The following is a 26,001-nucleotide window of genomic DNA, read 5'->3' as shown; positions in this document are numbered from 1 at the left end:
GTGCTTGGGCCTCCTCTTTGAAGGAACTTTCGGGCTAGTCCCATTCCTGGGACCCTGTTGGTCTCTCCTCGTTTTATGAATTTTCTTTCATTGCTCTTCCTGGCAGTGCAACCCAAACTGTAACATTCTCTTTCTGTGTCCGCAGTACCACTTACAGAACGGCTCAGCATGGAAGCTGGTTGCAGTGTGTTGGCAGAACTGGATGATTCTCACGTTAATCTTGGGCCTGATGGCTGTCGTGCCATTCACCGTGTACAGGATGATGACTGCCTTCACTGACCCGCCACCTCACTTTCTCTTCAAAGCTGCTTCTGTTTGCTTCGGGCTGATATCAGAGAGCTTGCTGATCAAGTGAGTAGAAGCAGTAAATATCTTCTGTGTTTTTGAGGTTGCAAATTAACTCAAGCACCGAGCATCTGCCCTCCTGAAAGCCTTTCTAGCCAATGGCTTCATGAACCTTGCTGAACTGTTGGCTAGGATCTTTGAGTCCTCATTGTCCACGGGAATGGTACTGGAGGATTGGAGGGTGGCAAATGTTGTCCCCTTAGTCAAAAAAGGTAGTAAGGATAGTCCAGGGAATTACAGATCAGTGAGCCTTATGTCTGTGGTGGGCAACTGTTAGAAAGGATTCTAAGAGATAAGATCTATGAGCATTTAGAGAACCATGGACTGATTAGGGACAGCCAGCATGGCATTGTGAAGGGAAGATCTTGCCTCACAAGCCTGATAGGGTTCTTTGAGGAGGTGACCAGGAAGATTGATGAGGGTAGTGTAGTAGATGTGGTCTACATGGATTTTAGTAAGGCGTTTGACAAGGTTACACATGGTAGGCTTCTTCAGAAGGTCAGAGGGCAAGGGATCCAGGGAGGCTTGGCCATGTGGATTCAGAATTGGCTTGCCTGTAGAAAGCAGAGGGTAGTAGTGGAGGGAGTGCATTCAGATTGGAGGGCTGTGACTAGTGGTGTCCCACAAGGATCAGTTCTGGGACCTCTACTTTTCGTGATATTTATTAATGACTTAGTTGAGGGGGTGGAAGGGTGGGTTAGCAATTTTGCAGATGACACAAAGGTTGGTGGTGGTGTGGATAGTGTGGAGGGCTGTCGAAGCTTACAGAGGGATATTGGTAGGATGCAGAGCTGGGCTGAGAAGTGGCAGATGGAGTTCAGTCTGGAGAAGTGTGAGGTGGTACACTTTGGAAGAACAAACTCCAAGGCAGATTATAAGGTTACTGGCAAGATTCTGGGGAGTATGGAGGAGCAGAGGGATCTGGGGGTTCATATCCACATCACTGAAAGTTGCCTCACAGGTGGATAGGGTAGTTAAGAAAGGTTATGGGATGTTAGCTTACATAAGTCGTGGGATCGAGTTTAAGAGCCTTGAGGTAATGATGCAGCTCTACAAAACTCTGGTTAGACCACACTTAGAGTACTGTGTCCAGTTCTGGTCGCCTCATTATAGGAAGGATGTGGAAGCATTGGAAAGTGTGCAGAGGAGATTTACCAGGATGCTGCCTGGATTGGAGAGTATGGATTATGAGGAGAGACTAAGGGAGCTAGGGCTTTACTCTTTGGAGGGAAGGAGGATGAGGGGAGACATGATAGAGGTGTACAAGATATTAAGAGGAATAGAGAGGGTGGACAGCCAGTGCCTCTTTCCCAGGGCACCAATGCTCAATACAAGAGGGCATGGATTTAAAGTAATGGGTGGGAAGTTCAAGGGAGACATCAGAGGGAGGTTTTTCACCCAGTGAGTGGTTGATGCATAGAATGCCTGGGGCAGTGGTGGAGGCTGATACGTTGGTCAAGTTCAAGAGATTGTTAGATAAACATATGGAGGAATTTAAGATAGAGGGATATGTGGGAGGAAGGGGTTAGATAGTCTTAGGTGAGGTTTAAAGGTAGGCACGACATGATGGGCCGAAGGTCCTGTATTGTGCTGTACTGTTCTATGGTTCTAAAGCGCGCCACATTGTTGCTGAATTAGAATCTGCTTGAAAAGGTAATTCACTAATAGCTATCAGATTGTTCCAGACTGTTGAACATTACAAGTCTACACCTGCTTAATTTCCTACCTTCAGTGAACATCCAATGCAATGCACACGTCGGATTTGTTCACACTTGACTGCACACCAAAACAGGGACAATGTGCTCACCATTAGCACTCTTGTGACAGTGCACAAGCAGGTCACTGGAATGTGTGCAGTGCAAACATCCTACTCCTTCATTGCCATATTGTGTTTTTTTAGTGTAATTGAAGTGAGATTCCTTCTAACAAAGCAACAGCAGTTACTATCAACAGAGTTGACACTTAATGAAATTGACAAGGACGTATACACTTGATATCAAAATGACAAAGTGAATCCAATTCTCTAACACCTGGAACTTTAAAGCAGGGAAGAGAGGAAGGGAGAGATGCTGGGATTTGGGGGTAGGGAGGTGGATTGTTGTCCATAAGGGAGGAGTGGTAGGAGTAGTAATGGGTACCATTATAAAAACAAACACTTCGTATTCAATAGTTATAAGGTAGTAGAGTCATACAACACAGAAACACGGCCCTAGGCAACTATATCCATGTTGACCAGGAAGTACCTATCTACGTTCATCCCATTTTCCAACATTTGGTCTGTAGCTGACTATGGCATGGCATTTCAAATACTAATTTAAGTAATTACTACCCTGCAGGCACAGTAGTTTAGCGGTTAGCGTAACATCATTACAGCACCAGCGACCCGGGTTCAATTCCGGCCGCTGTCTGTAAGGAGTTTGTACGTTCTCCCCATGTCTGCGTGGGTTTCCTCCAGGTGCTCCAGTTTCCTCCCATATTCCAAAGACATACGGGTTAGGAAGTTGTGGGCATGCTATGTTGGCGCTGGAAGCATGGCGACACTTGCGGGCTACTCCCAGAACACTCTAAGCAAAAAGATACATTTCACTGTGTGTTTTGATGTACGTGTGACCAATAAAGATACCTTATCTTATCTTATCTCACACCCCTCCTCAGCCTACCAATCGCCTCAGAATTCTTTCTCGCTGCTCCCCCTCTCCTCCCTATACCAGCCATCTCGCCTCTCCACTCAGTCCTGATACAGGGTTTCAACCCGAAATGTTGACAATTCTTTTCCTCCCACAGATGCTGCTTGACCTACTGAGTTCCTCCAGCAGATTGTTTGTTACTCATTTAAGTACTTCCTGATTGTCGAGGGAAAACCTACCTCCATCACCCCATTAAGCAGTGCACTCCAGATGTTAACCACCCCTTGGAGAAAAAATTCTTCATTCACCCCTCTAAAAGCCCTCCCCTCATTGTAAATTTATGCACTCTGGTTGTGGACATCTCTACTAATAGGAACACTTTCTCACTATCAATCCTACAGAGAATTATCCAAATGTTTAGATCTGGAATGGTGAATGGCATTCCAGATAAAATAAAACTCACTGAAGAGGGCAAAGCAAAACAGTCAATTTTAGTGACCTTCACCATCTCAGCATCTTGATTGTTTTTTTTTATTTTGTTATGTGCCTTAGTGGCCTTAAAGGAATTTATATTGCAAGTTGATAAACCTTTCAGCACACATGTAACAGAATGCATGGTATTTCCTTATTACCCAACTTTAGTGTGGATATTTAACACACAGCCATCCCTGGGAATTACCAAGGATTTTCTCAAGCTTTTCATTCTGGGACTGGGAGCAGAGTCTTCTGATCAGCTTTGACTCAAAACACCAGCTGTAACAGGGAAACAGTCCATGATATCCTGGTGTTCTTCCTGTGGGAATTGTTCAGGATGAGCCACTTCCATATAAAATGAGACGCCCTCTGCAGTGAGTGCTGTGCAGATGGTGATTATTTTGCCCATTCAAAGAGAGCAGGGAAACTTTCATCTGAGTGGCTGCCCTACAGGAGAGCTGAGCAACCGAGGACATGTGAGTTTATATACAAATATGTTACATGCAAAAAGGAAGACCAGGAACTTGAGAAAATGAAAAAGCATTCTCTGTGAGACTGCTGTTGACTGTGCTCAGAGCACTATTGACCATCAATAGGAATCCAACCCAGCACAAAAGGCCTGAAGTCTCAAGGCATATGGAAGAGAGGGACATTCCCCTAGTATTCAGGCCAACATTCCACAAGCCAACACAATGATTCTGCCAGCAGTGTGCCACGGGATCTGCTGTATTCACCAATATAACACCAGTCATCGCACGGCAAAGTGATCTTTGATTTCACATGCTCTTTGACACAATCCGCTGAGACATGATTCAAAAAGCTATGCAGAGGTACCTTGGATCTGTTCCACTTTCAAAGCAGTGTTGCAGGGATCAAAATTCATCTTCAGATAGAGTCAAAGAGTCATAGAGAGATATGTCATTGAATCAGGCCCTTCAGCCCACTGAGTCCATGCCAACCATCAACCACCCATTTATACTAATGCTGCATTAATCCTATTTTATATTCTCCACACGTCCACATCGACTCCCCCCACATTCTACCACTCACCCAGGGGCAACTTACAGTGGCCAATTAACCTACCAACCTGCACGTCTTTGGGATGTGGGTAGAAACTGGATCACACAAAGGAAACCCATGTGGTCATAGAGAGAACATGCAAACCCCAAGGTCAAGATTGAACCTGGGTCTCTGGAACTGTGAGGCTGTGGCTCCAGCAGCTCTGCCAACGTGCCACATTAAATGGGTGATGTGCATTGAATCATGTTTCTGAAGTTCAGTTCCAAGGTCTTCAATGCACATCAAAAGCATATGTCACGCAATTAGCTCGTGAAGCAAGGCATGAATTCTAGTAGCATTTACAGCACCTGATATTTGGCCCTAAGGATCCTAGTGTCATTAGTATGCTCCATACAAGCCAAATAACAAATGCTTCAGTTGCAGCAAGGTAAACAATATAATCAGTTGCCTTTCAAAGCCCTGGAAATGGGACTCAAAAAAGTTGTGTCTGAATCTGAAGCGAAAGAAGGATCATTGCTGAGTTCTGAGCATCAAAGGAAGCTGCTGATACTAAAACTATGGCTGAATTGGCAAAAAATGTACCACAAAAAATTCAGCTTCTGTGATAGTGAGGTAGAACATTTTGATAAAGATACTAATGTTATGCTAGAATAAGATAAGATATTATATGAGATATTTATTTATTAGTCACATGTACATCGAAACACACAGTGAAAGGCATCTTTTGCGTAGAGTGTTCTGGGGGCAGCCCGCAAGTGTCGCCACTCTTCTGACGCCAACATAGCATGCCCACAGCATGCCCACAGCATGGAATGTTGGAGGAAACGGGAGCACCCGGAGGAAACCCACACAGACACATGGAGAACATACAAACTCCTTACAGACAGTGGTGGGAATTGAACCCAGGTCGCTGGAGCTGTAATAGCATTACGCTAACCGCTACACTACCGTGCCGCCCATAGTGGATGTGTTTGAAAGCAAGAGAATTGGTTGGGGGGGGGGGGCGGGGATGTTTCAGATTCTCAAAATTTTAAAAGCAACATCATAACTGAGTACAGTTGATGGGACAACACCTTTAAGGCAGAAGTTATGGAACATAAAAGATGAGATGTATCGGTAAATTTATAGAAACACTTCATAAAAGTGGAGTCAGAATGTTGTGTTTGGACTCAATTCAGTAAGTAAGAAGTTAAGGCAATAGAAAAGGTCCAACACAAATTTAGCAAGTGTGAAGAATGACGTGAAAAGACATTTTAGACAATTTTTGCAAGTGTGGATGAGAAGAGGGACTTTGGTATCCATAAACCCTTAAGAGAGGCTTAGCAAGTTGATTAGGAAGATAAAAAAGCAAATTGGTTGTGTGGATTGTAAACAGAGGAACAGAATATAAATAAAGTATCGTGGACAAGTCTGGGCACCCTACTTTGGAAAAGATGTGAAGCATTTAGTATATAGTACTGGGGGGGTTTACCAAGAATGAAGGCAATCAGGTTAGGTTGGAAATGTTAGAGCTGTTCTCTTTGAAGCAAAGAAAGTTAAGAGGTGATCAAAGACAAATTTAAACTGAGAGGTTTTGTCAGATTAGAGAGAGAAAAACTATTCCCTCTGGTGAGTGCATCATTAACTTGAAGTCAGCAATGATGCATATGAGGCATGAGTGAAACCTCCATATCAAAAAGAAAGTTAAGGACACACATTAGTGGGTATGTGTATGTACTCTTCCAAAGAGCATCACATTTAAATCTCTTTGTGTTCCCTCAGAAGAGACTAAGGGGAAGGTGAGGAGATACAGAGAGTTATTGGGAAATAGAGCAATCAACTGAACTGCTCTTTCTAAGAGCCAGCAGAGAAATGATGGGCTGAATGGTTGTGTTGTGGGTTGCTATGATTCTATGCTGTCTGGTATGAAGAATGATAATTACAGGGAAAGTGTTTTCTTTGGAATAGAGTGATTCTGCAGAGTAATTTTATCAAATCATTAAAGTGTGAGTGGATGAAAATGGATAGATATCTTTATCTACAGCAAGCAAACGTAAATATGACATTAAAAGGACAAATATTTAGTTCAGAGAACAGGAAAAATTACAATAATTGGAGAGATACCGGGCTTTGGAATGCACCACCATTGTTAGTGGGTGACATAGATACAGCAGGTGGAACTGCCAAAGCTGGTGGTGCATAGAATGGCCAATATTGAATTGAATTACGATTGTATATCCCATCAAAATTCCCTATCACTTAATTGCAATGTAAAAAAATTGGGTGAGGTTTATAATGGATGTCTGTATCAGCATTAAATAATAGGTTTCGTTGTTCATGGAAAAACATGGAAGGGTCAAGGTATACGGGAAAGAGAAGGAACTGGGATAAAGATTTCAACTCATGGTATGGAGCAAAGCTCACGTGGACTGGTTTGTTTTAGTCAAAGCAATTCCTATGCAATTCTGCATAAGCCCTTTTTCTGTTGAGCTGAAGTGGCAAGAAAACAAGAATACTTATTGAATAATTATCCCTCAACGTGTATCTGGAGGAAAACGAGCAGGAAAGGGGAAGAGCTGAAGTCAGGTTTACACAGAACACTGAGTGCTTGTGGCTGCACTAACAGACTTGATGCAGTGGTGAATCACGAAGTACATATGAGCTTATCGTCTGAATGGCAAGACTGCCTTACAGCTAGTTGTTCTGCTCTGTTAACTATCCCTTCTAACATCATCCATGCAGTTACAGCAATCCTATTACAATAATGCAGAAATATCACCAACACTCAACTTTAATGGACAGGATAAAGTCAACCAGTGCATCAAGCATGGAAGAATCAGGAGGAATAAGTCAGCCACTTATAACCACAAATAGCAATTCCAATGGAAGATGTTTCTGCATGCCCATTGCCTGAGTGACAGTTGTTTTCACAGCTATAATTCTAACTAAAGGTGTACTGATTAAGTTACCTCTCCTGTCCCTTTCAGATGATCCCAACATGCTTTATGGTGAATGTAATACCTCTTGAAGTACACTCACTGGTATAATATAGGAAAAGTGGCAACTTAAACAATCAGTAATGTGACATTGGCTAGGTAACCTGTGTTAGAGACTTTGGTTGAGGGATAGCTATTGTCCAGACAATAACTGCCCTTCAAAACTGTCTTCTTCAAAACAGTGTCTTGGATTCCTTGGATTATTTTAATGTTTTGTATCCAACACTAGAGCACTGGACCAATGGGGAATGTGATGGGGGGTAGTTTTGAACTCAGAACATTCTTCCTTAGAGGCAACAGTGTAACCTGCTGAGCAACAACTGACCCTTCTTTGTGGGCAGTCCCTTGGGATTGAGGATGATGCATCTCCACTCCATTTCTGAGGAATGGATGATGCCTGAGCATGAATTCTTTTAACGAGGAGTGAAGACAGCACACCAGCTACAATATGGAGGTGACAGAGCTAGGTCCAATGGCAAGGGGTCCTAGGCAAGTGGAAACCAGGGTCTACTGTACAGATTTAACATGTGTGGACAAACGCACACACACACACACACACACACACACACACACACACACACACACACACACACACACACACACACTTTCTCTCTTTCCTCTTCCTCCTTCAAATAACCCCTTCCTCAGTCTCCCTACCTAACCCCATCAGTCTCCCAGCTTCCTCCTCCCCTCTCCCATTCCACCATCACTCTAAGTTGTGCAGATCAATAAATCTCAACCCCTTACACTCCTGAAAGTGAATGCATCATTAGACTGACATGTTGTGCACTTGGATTTCCAGAAGGCATTTGATAAAGTGTCACATAAAGACTTATCCATAAGAGTTGGGGGTAATGTATTAGCATGGATAGAGGACTGGTTAACCAACGGAAGGCAGAGAGTTGGAATAAATGGGTGTTTCTCTGGTCAGCAATCAGAGGTGAACGAAGTGCTGCAGGGGTCGGTACTGAGTCCATAACTGTTCACGATGTACACTAATGATTCGGAAGAGGGGACGGAGTGCAGCATATCTAAGTTTGCTGATGACACTAAATCGAGTGGAAAAACAAATTGTGCAGAGGATGCAGAGAGTCTGCAGAGAGATATAGATAGGTTAAGTGAGTGGGCAAGGGTCTGGCAGATGGAGTACAATGTTGGTAAATGCAAGGTCATCCACTTTGGAAAGAAAAATAGAAGGTCAGATTATTATTCAAATGGTGAAAGATTGCAGTATGCTGCTGTACAGAGGGACTTGAGAGTGCTTGTGCATGAATCACAAAAGATTGGTTTGCAGGTGAAACAGGTTATCAAGAAGGCAAATGGAATGTTGGCCTCCATCGCTAGAGGGATTGAATTTAAGAGCAGGGAGGTTATACTGCAACTGTACAGGGTACTGGTGAGGCCGCACCTGGAGTACTGCATGCAGTTCTGGTCTCCTTACTTGAGGAAGGATATACTGGCTTTGGAGGTGGTGCAGAGGAGGTTCACCAGGTTGATTCTGGAGATGAGGGAGTTAGTCTATGAGGAGAGATTGAGTCGCCTGGGACTATACTCGCTGGAATTCTGAAGAATGAGAAGGAATCTTATAGAAATATATAAAATTTTGAAAGGGATAGATGAGATAGAGGCAGGAAGGTTGTTTCCACTGGTAGGTGAGACTAGAAGTAGGGTACATAGCCTCAAGATTCAGGGGAATAGATTTAGGGTGGAGATGAGGAGAAACTGCTTTTCCCAGAGAGCAGTGAATCTGTGGAATTCTTTGCCCAGGGAAGCAGCAGAGGCTCCCTCATTAAATATATTTAAGAGACAGTTAGATAGATTTTTACATAGTAGGGGAATTAAGGGTTATGGGGTAAAGGCAGGTAGGTGGATCTGAGTCCACGGCCAAATCAGCCATGATCTTATTGAATGGTGGAGCAGGCTTAACGGGCCAGATGGCCTACTCCTGCTCCTATTTCTTATGTTCTTATGTTCCCCCCATAGACTGAAGCAGATTCTGCTGCAGTTTAGCTGTTCATGTGGCAATTACTGAAATGAAGCAGGTTTTGTAAGTGGTCAGTCTTTATTCAGCATCACTTCAAGCCTGAGTTACAGAAACAAGGGAAAGAATTTTTTAAGCCAATCTCAAGGGGAAGTTCAATAATGTCGATGTCATGACCCATTATAATGTTATATTATTACCTGAAATGTCCACATTTATAGCAGGATTTGTTAATAATTTGTTAAGCAAGTAATGTCAAAGTCAAGTTTATTGTCATATACACAAGTACATGCATGCACAGATGCAATAAAAATCTTACTTGCAGCAGCATCACAGGCACATAGCGTCAGATAAGCAACATTCACAAGAAATACATAAATTAAACATAAATGAAGCACAATTTTTACAAGAAAGAACACAACTAAAACAAAAAACAAAGTCCATTTTAGTGCAAAGTGATCAAAGTGATCACGGTGTTGCTAAACTCTAGTGATTAGGGTTTTGCTGGTTGGTTCAAGAACTGAATGGTTGAAGGGAAGTAACTGTTCTTGAACCTGGTGGTGTGGGACTTCAGGCTTCTGTACCTCCTGCCTGATGGTAGCTGCGAGAAGATGGCATGGCCCGGATGGTGGAGATCTTTGATGATGGATGTTGCCTTCTTCTCCTGTAGATACTACCGATGGTGGGGAGGGATGTGACCATGATGTATTGGGCAGATAATAAACTTTGACAGCATCATTGTATTTACATCCATAGAGTAATACCTCATGGAAACAGCCCCACTTGTCCATGCTGACCAAGGTGCCCACCTGAGTTAGTCCTGTTTTGTCCATTTCCCTATAAACCTTTCCTTTCACTGTACTTATCCAAATGTCTCTTAAATGTTGTTATTGTACCAGCCTCAATCACTTTTTCTGGCAGCTCATTCCGTAAACGCACCACTCTCCGCACGAAGAAGTTGCCCCTCAGGTCCCTTTTAAATCTTTCACCTCTCACCTTGAACCTATGACCTTTTGTTTTTAGTTCCCCTTCCCTGGGAAACAGACTGTGCGTAACTCACCGGATCTATATCCCTCATGATTTTATACACCTCTGTCAGGTCACCCCTCAATCTCCTATGTTCCAAACAATATTCTTGTGCAATAAATAATTATTTCCCTGGTACTTTTGCTTCATTATCAAAACTGAGCAAGTTTGTCTCGTTGGCTTTGCCAACCATATCATGAGTTCTCATCCTAAAAGATTTGCTTAGCAGTGTCATTGCATCTGTTCACACACTCCCATTCATAACCTTGATTACAAATTTTTCAGCACATAGGTATAAGTAAGAAGAAGAGAAGCCTCTAATTTGCTGAAATGATGGTACATGGCATTAAATATTTGATGTAAATTTTAGTGTCAAGTATTTAAGTTGACGGGAAGCATTTTACAGGAATTCGGACAGTTTTAATGGACTGTAACAACTGATCCCTCATTCTGAACTTCATTCCTGATCTGTGCTTTGCTGTCTAGGAAACAACACTGGCACCATAACATGGGCTGATAGAGAGGGGCTAAAGCCAGGGCTGACTACAGAGACTTAGAATGTGCAGAATCTATGAATTATCCTGCTCCAATCTGGAATCTAATGACCGTATTCATTTTGTTTTACCACCCCAGGCCTGAGTGAAAGGGGCAGGCAAGAAACAGAAGATCAGACCTGGGCTAATATCTTGAAACATAAATGACACAGGCTTGTACTTCCTGATGGCTGAGTTGTTAACAAATATTCTGCAGTCCATTGCTGAGGATGTACTTACCTGCATGAGCTGGCACCTGGTGAAAGGCTAAGGGAGCGCTGCTTTGCCAGAGGTCATGTGGTGGGAGGGTGTCAACCATCTGAAGCACCTGTTCAGTTATAATCCCTGGCAGTACTTTCAATCTCAACCCCAAATCCCAATCCCAATCCCAAATCCTGTGGATGCTGATAGTGTCCAAGGAGATTCTCAAGGGTGAGCTTGATGGGGTTTTTTGGGCTATAGCATCGAGGTACGTGCACCAAAGCTGGAGAGATTGAATGAAGGACCTTCTTTGTCTAATTGAATGGTGAGGCAAGCTGAAGTATCTCCAAAGTCTCCTGCACCAAACCAAAGAAGGTCAGAGAATTTCCCAAGCCAAAAGCAGGTTAGCTGCTTCTTCCTCCCATTGTCTGAACTGGCTGGGGATGGGAGGGGCCAGAGTGGTACAGAGAGTTAGCTTACATTGCAACAAATTCTATTCATGTGGAGCACCTAGAGAGCTTTCTCAGAATTCCTGGAAGGCATTTGATGAGTCCAATCCTTCCTTTTCAATAAGGAAATTTGCAACTACACAAATTAAACTGCTATCGTCTTTGGGATCGGGATACAAGCCATCTTGCATGTTGAAGCTATGCTGCCTGGTGTTACTCTTCTTCTTAGGCAAGTCCTGGGGGTTGAGAATGGCTTGCCTCACTCCAGCTCTGAGGTGGCTGACAATGTGGGAACACTGCAGACTCTGCCACAGGTAGAGTGGGAGATGCTCGATGGGGGATGTGCAGGAAAAATGGGAGGTGGGGTGCTCTTTCCACCATTTTTGCTGGACTTCCACAATACATCACGGGCACCTTCCTCCCCACCATTGGAGGTATCTACAGGAGGTGCTGCCTCAAGAAGGCAACATCTATCATCAAAGATCTCTACCATCTGGGCCATCTCTTCTCAGTTGCCTTCAGGCAAGAGATGCAGAAGCCTGAAGTCCCACACCACCAGATTCAAGAACAACTACTTCCCTTCAACCATTCAGCTCTTGAACCAACCTGCACAACTCTAATCATTACCTCAGTATAGCAACACTATGATCACTTTGACTACTTTGCACTACAATAGACTTCTTTTGTTCTCCTTGTGTTTTTTTTCTTGTATAATTTTGTTTAATTTATGTTCTTCTTGTGCATGTTGTGTATCTGATGCTATGTGCCTGTGAGGCTGCTGCAAGTAAGATTTTCATTGCACCTCACATACTTGTACTTGTGCATCTGACAACAAACTCGACTTTAGATTTTAGACTTCAGACTTTCCTGATGAAGAGACTTGAGCCATCCCAGATGCCCCTTCATATTCTGATCAGCCCTGGGCCAGGGATTTTCATGTAGGCAGATGGGATTAGTTATGTCAGCTTGGTCGGCACAGACACTGTTCCTGTGCTGTACTGTTCTACGTTCTATGTGTTCCTGTGGCTATTATGTTTCTTCAAGGAGGGTTTAGGAACATACTTGATGCATTTCCTCTGCCCTCTCAGGAATCTTCTCTCGTGACAGGGTATGGAGTACTGCGTCTGTTTTGGGAAACCGGTGATGGGTTTCTGAATAATATCGCCTGCCGATCAGAGCTGGATGGGCGTTAACCTGGGAGAGGTCTCTGACAGTGGTTCACCTATCCTACCAGTGGATTTGGAATATTTTAGAGATGTAGCATTGGTGGTAGCTCTCTAGTGCTTTCAGGCGTCTGTTGACCTTGTTTCTGATGTACTATCTTGACACTCATAACAAAATATCGTGCACCACTACTTCATCTGCTGGTATTTTTGAGTCTCTGAACAATTTGATAGCTTTGCTCCTTTACATTGCGCACACACAGGACACAAACTTAGCTGCATGCCCCATTCCATCTGGGCATTAATCAATTTGCTTTACATTTAATGAGTGGGGAGACATTTTGTTTGTCGTCCTTTATCCCTTTCTCCTTGCCTCATGCGGAAGTGGTCCTGGCCAACTGAATGAGGATGGTAATTTGTCTGTGAAAGTCAATCAAGTTTCTAACAGGGTCATTGTCTGTTGTTCAGTACATTAAAGTATCTAAAGTGTGGAATGCGCTGGGATAGTGGGATTTAGCAATTGTGTTGGTGGGTTACTTTGCTGCTTTCAGTGATAATGGATATTCAGAGGAAGCTGTACTGGCAAATCTAAAGCCTTAAGTTTCAGCTCTAATTTCTTGCCAATGAGGTATTTTTGTACCACATAATTGTGTCGTGATTAGTGCCAAGCGAAAATGTCAAAATGACCTGCACTCGATCAATTCAATAAGGCTGCCCTTGGATTCCTTGCAAGTTGCCAGATTTCTCTGTTTACAAAGAAATCAAAACCTGAGCTGACAAAATAAAGACATGGACCAGAGCCAAATTATTGGCGTTGGAGCTATAATGGTACACCGTTGTCTTCGACTTCAATGAGCTGGGGTCAACTTAGATTAAATTGATCTCCAGATTCCAATGTACTGTTAATCTCTTCTACATGTGTGAGAACGGCAATCATAGAGTCATGGAATAACACAACATGGAAACAGGCCCTTCAGTCCAACGTCCATGCTGACCATGGTGCCCACCAATCTAGTCCCATTTGCCAGCATTTAGACCAATTTTCCCTCCTTTCCATGTACTTATCCAAATGTCTTTTAAATGTCGTTATTTAATGCAAGAAAGACCTTGTGAAGCACAGTTCAGAAGGAAACTTCACTTCCTCTTTGGAGATCTAAGTGTGAATGTTGCTAGGACAGCTAAGATACCTTAACTGATAAGACAATCTCAATCCATTCCTTACTGATCATAATTTGCAGGCTGTGATTCAGTTTTTATGGGTATCAGCAGTGACAATGAAGCCTTGGCTCGTGTCAGTGAGGAAGCACTTTGGCACCTGTCACCATAATTCTATTAGTTTCAAGATAGTCAAAGAAAAAGGACTTGTCCTCAAATTAAAGTCCTAAATTAGGGGAAAGCAAATTTTGATGGTCTCAGACTCCCAAAAGTTGATTGGGAGGGGCTGTTTGCAGGTAAAGCAACGTCTAGCAAGTGGGAGAGTTTTAAAAATGAGATGGGAAGAGTTCAGGGCCAGCATGTTCTTATGAGAGTGAAAGGTAAGGCTGGCAAAGTTAAGGAACCTCAGTTGATGAGCACTGTGTAATGAATTGATCTGTACGAACGGTATGCAAGACAAGTTTTTCACTGTACCTCGGTACAATTGACAATAATAAACCAATTCCATTACCAATGAGGGATATTGAGGGTTTGGTCAGGAAAAAGAAGGAAGGATATGTCAGGTATAGGCACCTGGGATCAAGCGAGTCCCTTGAGGAGTAAAAGGGACTTAGGAGTATACTTAAGAAGGAAATTAGGAGGGCAAAAAGGGGCCATGAGAGATCCCTGGCAGATAAGATAAAGGAGAATCTAAAAGATTCTATAAACATTTTAAGAGAAGAAGGTTAGCTAGGGAGAGAGTAGGTCCCCTTAAGGATCAGTGTGGTAAGTGCAAAGTGATGCATTTTGAGAAGTTAAAACAAGGCAAAAGTTCAACACAGTGAATGGCAGGGCCCTTGGGGAGTGTTGTTGAACAGAGAGACAGGATAGTGAAGAAGGCATATGGCATGCTTGCCTTCATCGACTAAGGCATTGAGTACAAGAGTTGGGACGTCACGTTGCAGTTGCACAAAATGTTGGTTAGGCCGCACTTTGTTACTGAAAGAACCCAAGCACGACATTGACCAACCCCATTTGTTTATGGGATGCACTGGTCAGAGACATTGGGGGGGAGGGGTGGGGTTGGGGGGGAGGGGGCCGGGGGGGGTGAAAAAGATCAGAAGAAGATCAAAATGGAGGGCCATGTGGGAAGGAAGGGTGAGATAGATCTTAGAGCAGGATAAAATGTCAGCACAACATTATGGGCCGAAGGGCCTGTACTGCGCTATAATGTTCTATAAGAATGAAAGTTGGGGTGAGAATGGGGCAAATAGTGAAAGGGATTCATGTCTGCATGAAAGGCAATGAAGATTTTGCCAAAGAAACAATTAAGGCAATGCCTGAACTAGTCTGTAATTGCTTTTGTTGTTAGAGATTGCTTTTATTGTACTTTACGGAGACTGGATGTGATTGCATTTCTCAAGATACTTATTAACTTAAAATGCTTAATTTTTCCAACATCAATGAAAATCAAAATGAAAACACGTGCCAAAGATGGAAACTGAAAAATTCAAGCCCTTGGCTTGCATTCCAGGAGATTTGATCATGTATAATCTGATCACTTTGATATCAAGCAGCATTTAATCAGCTAATGTTTGCCCACAAAATTTTTGTTTGTCTTGTTAATGTATGGTCCCCTATTGCTCACCATGACTTTGAATTAAAAAAATCTCCTCATTGGCAGGGTCAAAGTAGATATTGGGAAATAAAAATAAACATTGAACAATGAGCATTCGAGCCAGACAACATCAGGAATGAGGAAAGGGGACAATTGATAAGAGACAATAGAGTAAAACTAAGCCTTTCTTTGCCATTTGCTACACACATCTTGTTCTACCAAGGCAAATATTAATTACCAATTACACATATACACAAGTCACAGTCATACTATAGTTGTTCGTTCTTGAAACACTAATGTGGGCCAGATAAACAAGTGGACAGCACATAACATTGCCTTTATTTGTCAGTTGAGATGGCTAATTCAAAGACTTGTAGGAATCACATCCTATTCCTTTCAGTGTCTGCTGTTTTATATTTCAAACCTTGAAATCAGTGGAAGAGAAATTCATGTGCTCTACAAAGCAGGCCGGCAGTTCACAAACTGCTGAAAGCCACCTTTGGCAGAAGGTTATGGGTTTGAGTCCCATTTCATAGCATGAGAGCATAGAACAGTGCAGCATAGGAACAGGCCTTTCAGCCCATAAAGTCTGTGCCGAGCAACAGGCCAGATTAAACTAGTCCCTTCTGCTTGCACACGGTCCATATCCTTCCATTCCCTGCATATTCGTGTGCCTATCTAAAAGCCTCTTGAACGCCTCTATCATATCTGCTTACACTACCACCCCTGGCAGCGTGTTCCAGGCACCCACCACTCTCTGTAAATAAACCTTGTCCCGTACTTCTCTTTCAAACTTTCCTCCTCTCACCTTAAAGCTATACCTTGTAATTTTCGACATTTCTACCCTGGAAAAGAGATTGTGGCTGTCAACTCTATCTATGTCTCTCATAATTTCATAAACTTCTCATAATTTTTGAAACTTCTATCAGGTCTCCCCTTGGTGCACAAAGTAGTAAGGTACTGAGGGGTGTTCCATGGACAGAGATGTTTCAGATGAGAAGTTCCTCTGAGGCTCCTTCTGCCCTCTTAAGTGGAGATAAGGGATCGCATGCCTGTATTTCAAGGCAAAGAATGAAACTAATCTATCGTCACGCAGCCAATCTGTATCCTCCAAATCAACAGCAGAAAAGTAATTAGAGAAACAAAGGACTGCAGATGCTGGAATCTCGATGAAAAACACAATGATGCTGGAGGAACTCAGCAGGCCAGGCAGCATCCGTGGAGAAAAACAGGCGGTCAAAGTTTTGGGTCCTGAAGAAGGATCCTGACCTGAAATGTTGACCGTCTGCTTTTCTCCATGGATGCTGCCTGGCCTGCTGAGTTCCTCCAGCATCATAGTGCAGAAAACTAGGTTACCTGGTCATTATCAGATTGCTGACTACGGGTGTCTGCAGTGCATTAATTGGCTACCATGTTTCCTGTATTGCAACAGTGACCTCAGTTCTCAAGTGTTTTGTTTGCTGCAGAAAACTTTGTGATGAGCAGAAGCAATGAAAGGCAAGATGACAAGAGTTTCTCTTCCAATGTGTTTTGTGATGAATGGCAGTTTAGGGGTTAAATACAACTGTCATGGAAAGATATACAATAGATAAAGGATCTGTTGTAGCTGCTGGTATAATTGAATGAGTATCATGCCAATTTCTTCCATCTGCTTGAATTCATTGGGCATGTTTCCATGAGGACCATTCCCATGAGTGCATATTGGGAATATACTCCAAGCCAGAAATTCTTCATAAAGAAACATTCATTATGCACATTGTGAAATCTTACTCTGTAATGGCAGCCACTGCAGTCAAAACACAAGCAGATATCAATTAGGTCTTCAGCTGCCTTAGATGCTTGTACAAACTCCAGTACAGAAGCCCAACCTAGCCCCTTTCTGATTGGGCTCTGTACCCGTCTATCAAAGGTTTGCTTACTCTCATTGGTGTGCTGGCATAGTCTGTGGATTCGATTTCCACTTTACCTCCTGAGTTGCTTGCAGTAGTTTTAGCAGAGAATAATCATTCATTCCTTGAGACCCCAACTGAATCCAGGAGAGCTGTAACTCTACTGATGCCCGTAAGTCCTGCTTGTCCTGGTCAAATCACGTAGATGCCACAGCCAAGAAAGCTCACCAGCGCCTCTACTTCCTCAGGAGGCTAAAAAAATTTGGTTTGTCCACTTTGACTCTCACCAACTTTTACTGATGCACCATAGAAAGCATCCTATCTGGATGTATCACGGCTTGGTACGGCAACTGCTCTGCCCAGGACCGGAAGAAGCTGCAGAGAGTTGTGGACACAGCCCAGTGCATCACGGATACCAGCGTCCCCTCCTTGGACTCTGTCTTTACCTCTCGTTGTCTTGGTGAAGCAGCCAGCATAATCAAAGACCGCCCCCCCCCCCCCCCACATGGGTCATTCTCTCTTCTCTCCTCTTCCATCGGGTAGAAGATATAGGAGCCTGAGGGCACATACCACCAGACTTAAGGACAGCTTCTACCCCACTGTGATAAGACTATTGAATGGTTCCCTTATACAATGAGATGGACAATAACCTCATGATCTACCTTGTTGTGACCTTGCACCCTATTGCACTGCACTTTCTCTGTAGCTGTGACACTTTACTCTGTACTGTTATTGTTTTTACCTGTACTACCTCAATGCACTCTGTACTAACTCAATGTAACTGCACTGTGTAATGAATTGATCTGTACGATCGGTATGCAAGACAAGTTTTTCACTGTACCTCAGTACAAGTGACAATAATAAACCAATACCAATACCAATACCAATGTTGCAAACATATTCCATTGGCACCTTAGAAACTTTCCACAGAGGATGTTGCCACAGTTACACCCAAAGCCCAACATCATTCGGGATGGAGAAGTTTATTTGTCCATTCCTCCCATGACTGAATTTAATATGGTGCACTATGGCAGCAACATGTACCATCTACAGGATGCATGGCAACTACTCAGCAATGTTATTTAACAGCACTTCCCTCTTGCGTAGTATCTACCACCAAGATAAACAAGAATATCAATCTCGTGGGAATGCCATTGTCTCCGAGCTTGCTGCTAACTCTTACACCGCGCTGTCATGGACATGTATCATTGTCTCTTCCTCAGTGTTAGCTCTAAGTCTTGGAGTTCCTTAGCAAATACTATTCTCAGAGTATTGGCGAAAAGTGATTCAGGGAGGATACTCGCCCACATCACATACGGGCAACAGAGATGGGCAATAAATGCAGGTTTGCCAGCATTTTTCATTTACAGAGTCCAACCAGTAAAACAAGAAGGGCTTTCAAATTTAAATGTGAATTTTGAAAATATTTTGTCAGTATGCAAGGGATTGGTCAGTGAAGATTCTGTGACTGAGAGGTAGACAGACTCATTGCCTGCAAGAGTTGGTTATCTAAGGGCAAGCCAGCTCAGCCTAGTTTCTGCAACATCCATCATCAAAGATCCCCAGCATCTAGGCCATGCCATCTTCTTGCAGCTACCATCGGGCAGGAGGTACAGAAACCTGAAGTCCCAGACCACCAGGTTCAAGAACAGCTACTTCCCTTCAACCATTCGGTTCTTGAACCAACCTGCACAACCTCCGTATAACAACACTATGACAACTTTGATCACTTTGCACTACAATGGACTTTGTCATTTTTTGTTCTAATTATGTTCTTTCTTGTAAAAATTCTGTATAATTTATGTTTAGTTTATGTTTTATTCTTGTGAATGCTGCTTATCTGATACTATGTGCCTGTGTTGCTGCTGCAGGTAAGATTTTTATTGCACCTGTGCGCACATGTGCTTATGCATATGACAATAATCTCGACTTTGGCTTTGGCTTGTACTTCTTATTCATTTTGTGTGAATTTTGTGGGTCTGGAAGCACTGAACCTTTGACAAGGACCATACCTTTTAGTGTGTCCATTGTATTCAGTCACTCCTTGAGGTGAATTGGATAGGCAGAAGTGTCATGATGGCAAAGATCTCCAGTATGTTGCTAATGGGCTACACTATCTCCTGGGTGTTGTATCTGCCTTCACTCTGTCCTGTTCAGCACGATGTTGGAGGGCAGAGGTGAGACAGTGTACACAAACCGTGTGGAGAAATAGATCTCTGACAAAGGATGTGGTGAGGGTAAGTAAGTTGCCTTGCTGTGCTTGAACTGATGCAAACCAGAGCCCGTGTGTTTGTTTCCAAGCTCTGTCCAAGGGCTGTGTTGCTCAAAGGGTGGCAGATCATCAGTTAGAGGAGCTTTCCTCAATGCTTCACCTGGAGCCATGAGACCTCAAGTGGTTTGGAGAAAGCCAGATTAAGTTGGCATGAATTGAACTTCCAATGAAAATATCTGAAGTTAGTCCAGCATGGACCAATCAACTGGATCTGTTCATATAACACAAGCCAGATCACTGACTAATTGACACTGACTCCAAGTGGGGCTTATTTACTCCCCAATGCCCAATATCAATGTGCAATACCAAAAATATCTCTTCTGAGCTCAATCAGAACTAAAAAATGAAACATATACATCAAATAGAGTGCAAAAGCTGCACCCTTTCATAAATCCAAGCAGGCATCTGAGACTGTGAACAATTTCACTGTTTTTGTTTAATCCTATTTAACAAGCATTTTGCTTATCTTCCAGCCCCCTGGGTAAAATGATTGGGCAATTTTTAACTCAGATAATTTGTGAAATTGCAGATTTATTCCCCCCACCTCCGTAATTTGTACATTTCCCTCATTTCCCACACTCCACCTCCTTAGCATGTATTATTTTATGGCTGCATAATCAGGTAAAATGCCCACAATAGGAATATTTCCCACTGCATGCATAATTACTGCACAGTGAACGCAGTAGTGTGAATGTAACTGCATGCCTGAGAGCTGCCAAGCCAAAATGTTGTTACTAATTACATTGTCATAATGTGAACAGTTAAATTTACTAACATAGAAATTCAGAGAGTAAGTTTGATTTTAGCATATTGCGTCACTTTTGGCTACATACTTATTGGATGTGCAGCAAAGTCTGGGCAATACGAAGCCCGTTTCAGCCCAGCATCCAAAGAGAGATGCAGCAGTTCAAGGACCTTTCCTGATTCCAAACTTTTGAACTTTGCTGCCTACAAACGTAAACAATTTCTAAAGTCGTTTGAAAGTAATGTGACTTTGCCCAGTGGCACTGATGACAGTCTCGCCATCAGCCAGCCTCCTGCTGTCCACTGTCACTGTGTGTCACACTCACTAACTGGCCTGAGGTGAAGCTGTTGCTCACTGACTTCACTTACTTCCTAACTCTGAGACTACATGACAACATAACCTTTAAAGGAATGCTCTGAGACAGCATCTAAAGAACATCCAAATCCTTTCTGACCTTTGTTTTTTTTCTCCCAAGGAAGTGTTTGTTTCTTCTGCCCAATAAGCTGTGACAAATTATTCCCCTCTCGCTGTGTGTTTTTTGCAGTGGGTTTGAGATGAGCACCCCCCTTTTGTTGCACTCATCCCTTCCCCAGATGAGTCCGAATATGGATCCGTTGTGGTGTTCCTAAGTAGACAGAGTGGTGGAGGAGATGTTTGGCACGCTGGCCTTCATCATTCAGGGCACTGAGTATAGGAGCAACAAACTATCTGCTGAAAGAACTCTGTAGGTCAAGCAGCGACTGTGGGAGGAAAGGAATTGTTGACGTTTCAGGTTGAAACCCTGCATCGGGACCCAAAATGTTGACAATTCCTTTCCATCCACAAATGCTTTTCAACCCACTGAGTTCCTCCAGACAATTTTTCGTTGCTCTAGATTCTAGCATCTGCAGTCTCCATTGAGTTTTTGGACATTATGTTGCAGTTTGGTATTGGTATTGGTATTGGTTTATTATTGTCACTTGTACCGAGGTACAGTGAAAAACTTGTCTTGCATACTGATCGTACAGGTCAATTCATTACACAGTACAGTTACATTGAGGTAGTACAGAGTGCATTGAGGTAGTACAGGTAAAAACAATAACAGTACAGAGTAAAGTGTCACAGCTACAGAGAAAGTGCAGTGCAATAGGGTGCAAGGTCACAACAAGGTAGATCATGAGGTCATAGTCCATCTCATTGTATAAAGGAACCATCCAATAGTCTTATCACAGTGGGAAGCTGTCCTTGAGCCTGGTGGTACGTGCCCTCAGGCTCCTATATCTTCTACTTGATGGAAGAGGAGAGAAGGGAGAATGACCCGGGCACAAAAGAGTGCAAAGATTTGCAAGAATGTTGCCAGGACTCAAGGGCCTGAGCTATAGGCAGAGGTTGGGCAGGCAAGGTGTTTAATCCTTGAAGAGTAGGAGACAGAGGGGTGACCTTATAGAGGTGTATAAAATCATGAGAGACATAGATAGGGTGAATACACTCAGCCCTTTTCCCAGGGAAAGGGAATCAAAAACTAGAGGGCAGAGGCTTAAGGTGTGAGGGGAAAGATTTAAAAGGGACCTGAGGGGCAACTTCTTTACGCAGAGGGTGGTGTTTATATGGAATGAGCTGCCAGAGAAAGTTTTGGATGTATAAGATAGATAGATAGTCAGTTATTAGTCACATGTACATCAAAACACACAGTGAAATGCATCTTTTTGCGTTACTGAGAATGTGCTGGGGGCAGCCTGCAAGTGTAGCCATTCTTCCGGCACCAACATAGCATGTCCACAGCTCCTAACCCATACGTCTTTGGAATGTGGGAGGAAACCGGAGCACCCGGAGGAAACCTACGCAGACACGGGGAGAATGTACAAACTCCATACAGACAGCGGCGGGAATTGAACCCGGTTTGCTGGCGCTGTTATAGTGTTACGCTAACCGCTACACTACCGTGCCGCCCCTAGGCAGATACAATAAAAAAACATTTAAAAGACACTTGGATAAGTACATTGATAGGAAAGGTTTGGGGGCATTAGTGCCAAACACAAGCAAATGGGTGAGTTGGGCCTGTTTCTGTGCTGTATTACTTCCTGACTTTAAAAACAGAAAATTGTAGATGCTGGAAATCAGATATAAAAGCAGAAAATGCTGGGAATACTCTGCAGATCAGGCAGCATCTGAGGAGAGGGAAACAGGTCGATGAGTTTTCATCAGAACTCAGTCATTGACCTGAAGACTTAACCCTGATTCCCTCTCCGCAGATGTAGCCAGACGTGTTGGGTACCTCACCATTTAAAGTTGTTTCATCTGGTGTCCCATTGCAAATTGGGTGGATAGCAGTCCAAGTCCCTCTTCATTAAACTTTTTTTTAATTTCATTCATTATGGGATGTGAGCAGTGCAAGCATTTAATGCCCATCCATAATTGCCCCTGAGAAGGCACTGGGGAACAATGCCTTGAACTGTTATGGTCTTTAGATCATAGGACATTACAGCCCTTCAGCCCACAATGTTGTGCCCACATTTTATCCTGCTCTAAGATCTATCTAACCCTTCCTTCCCATATAGCCCCCCCCCCCATTTCTCTATCATTCATGTGTCTATCTAAGTGTGTCTTAAATGTCCCTAATGTATCTGAACCCACAACCTCTGCTGGCAGTACGTTCCACGCACCCACCACTCTCTCTGTCAAAAAGCTTACCCCTGACATCCCCCTTATACCTTCCTCCAATCACCTTAAAATTATGTCCCCTCGTGTGAGCCACGGCAGCCTGTAGGTGAAGGTCCTATTTCAGTGCTGTTGGGTAGGGGTATTGTTCCAGGATTTAGACTATGCGGCAGTGAAGGAACAGCACTTTATCTCCACCTTAGGTTTATGTGTGACAGGGAGGGGTGCTTCATGGTGATAATGACATTGTGAAACAGCAATCTGAAATACGTCCATTCATCGTATCCCAATAAAGCTGAGTGTTTATTTTTGTAAGCTTTGAAAGATTCAGTGGAGATATTCAAAGTTCTGAAATGTTGTGACAGAATAAATGAGAAGTTTTCACTGGCAGAGGAGTGTTGGTTAAAGCAGTTAGCTGAAGAACCAAAAGCAGAAGAAAATGAGTCAGCCTGAAAAGGAATCAGAGGAAATTCCAGAACACTTTCAAAAGGAAACTGGATATTAATAAGGGAAAGGTTTACACGGCTATGTTGATAGGACAAGGGAGTAAGACTAATTGTATAGTTCTTGAAAGAGCTGTCATGCCCACAGTGAGATGAATGGCCTTTCCACCATCTGTTTCATTCAGGTACAATAGACTGTTCCCACTGCCTTGTTCTTGTTTGAGGTTGAACTACTCGTGCTCTTGTCCAAGTGGATGAGAAGGTGTGACTTTAAAACGGCCTAGGGAATATTCATTTCTGTGTACTCCAGCTCCAACACTGCCTCCCTCTACCAAATCAGTTACACCTTTAGGTAAAATTCACTCAGTTCACCTTCTGTTTGTGACATGTGACCTATTGACCTGTGGATGGATTTAGTTCCATTGTAATCTTCTGTCTTGAATTGAATGGTAATAATTGTACAGATGCAACACAGTATTTCAAACATCATTGCTCTTTGCTGTGTTCGTTGCTCTGGTCTGGGTACGTCAGCTGTCAACATGTGCACAGCAAGATCCCACAAACAGCACCATGGTAACAAATAGGTAGTCAGAGTGCTGTACAGTGGAGACAGGCCCTTCAGCTCATTAAGTTTGCATCAACCTTTATCGATGCACCATAGAAAGCATTCTATCTGGATGAATCACGGCTTAGTACGGCAATTGCTTTGATCAGGACCGCAAGAAACTGCAGAGAGTTGTGGACACAGCCCAGCATGTTACGGAAACCAGCCTCCCCTCCTTGGACTCTGTCTTTACCTCTCGCTGCCTTGGTGAACCAGCCAGCATAATCAAAGACCCCACCCACCCGGGTCATTCTCTCTTCTCTCCTCTTCCATCAGGTAGAAGATACAGGAGCCTGAGGGCACGTACCACCCAGCTCAAAGACAGCTTCTACCCCACTGTGATAAGACTATTGAATGGTTCCCTTATACAATGAGATGGACTCTGACCTCACGATCTACCTTGTGACCTTGCACCTTATTGTCTACCTGCACTGTGCTTTCTCTGTAGCTGTGACACTTTACGCTGTACTGTTATTGTTTTTACCTGTACTACCTCAATGCACTTTGTACTAACTCAATGTAACTGCAATGTGTAATGAATTGATCTGTACGATCAGTATGTAAGAGAAGCTTTTCACTGTACCTCGGTACGAGTGACAATAATAAACCAATACCAATACCAATACTCATTTTACACTAATCTCTTTTTTTTTATTTTCCCCACATTATCATCAACTCCCACCAGATTCCACCACTCACCTATACCCCAGGGGCAATTAACCTACCAACTCACACATCTTTGGGATGTGGAAGGTCAGGATTGAACCCAGCTTGCTGGATCTATGAGGCAGCAGCTCCACTGGCTGTACCAATCTGCTACCCTCCATGTGGGTCATTTTGATTAAGATATAAATATTGGACAGACACTGCTTCGCTAGTATTGTAAGAACTCTCTGATCCACCATCCCCCAGTAGGTTTCTCCCTCAGCACTGATAGTTCAGATACCCAGATAACCTGATACGTTGGTGAGGCCACACCTCGAGTACTGTTTACAGTTTTGGTTCCCTTGTTATGGGAAAGACGTCATTAACCTGGTAAGAGTGCAAAGAAGGTTTACGAGAAAGTTGCCAGGACTCAAGGGCATGAGGAGTTGGGCAGGTTAGGACTTAATTCCTTGGAACGTAGGAGACTGAGGGGTGTCCTTAGAGAGGTGTATAAGATCATGAGGGGCATTGATAGGGTGGATGCACCCAGTCTTTTTCCCAGGGAAAGGGAGTCAAAAACAAGAGGGCATAGGTTTAAGGTGAGAGGGGAAAGATTTAAAAGGGACCTGAGGGGCAACTTCTTCACACAGATTGTGCTGCGTATGTGGAAAGAGCTGCCAGAGGAAGTGGTTGAGGCAGGTACAATAACAACATTTAAAAGACATTTGGACAGGTACATGGATAGGAAAGGTTCAGAATCAGAATCAGATTTATTGTCACCAACACGTTGTGAAATGTGTTGTTTTGCGGCAGCAGTACAGCGCAAGACATAAAAATTACGAGAAGTTACAAAAATAAATAAATAGTGCAAAAGAGGAATAGTGAGGCAGTGTTCATGGGTTCATGGACCGTTCAGAAATCTGGTGGTGGAGGGGAAGGAGCAGTTCCTAAATCATTGAGTGTGGTCTTCAGGCTCCTGTACCTCCTCCCTGATGGCAATAATGAGAAGAGGACATGTTCAGGATGATGAGGATCCTTAATGATGGATGCTGCCTTCTTGAGGCACCGACTCTTGAAGATGTCCTCGATGGTGAGGAGGGTTGTGCTGTGAAGGAGCTGGCTGAGCCTACAACCCTCTGCAGCCTCTTGCAATCCTGCAGATCGGAGCCTCCATACCAGGCGGTGATGCAACCAGTCAGGATGCTCTCCACCGTACATCT

General features: G+C 43.3%; 1 protein-coding gene across 1 annotated transcript in view; it reads left to right on the top strand.

Moving 5' to 3' along the window:
- LOC127568523 (uncharacterized) overlaps positions 1–26,001 on the top strand; it is a 251,819-nt gene that overhangs the window by 200,886 nt on the left and 24,932 nt on the right. The window contains exon 6 of the mRNA XM_052012382.1: positions 146–351. Coding sequence (XP_051868342.1) covers positions 146–351 — 206 coding nt within the window. The remainder of the gene's footprint in view (positions 1–145; positions 352–26,001) is intronic.

Source organism: Pristis pectinata, chromosome 3 (assembly GCF_009764475.1).
Source record: "Pristis pectinata isolate sPriPec2 chromosome 3, sPriPec2.1.pri, whole genome shotgun sequence".
NCBI classification, from domain to species: Eukaryota; Metazoa; Chordata; class Chondrichthyes; order Rhinopristiformes; family Pristidae; genus Pristis; species Pristis pectinata.
This window is presented reverse-complemented; position numbering and strand designations above follow the sequence as displayed.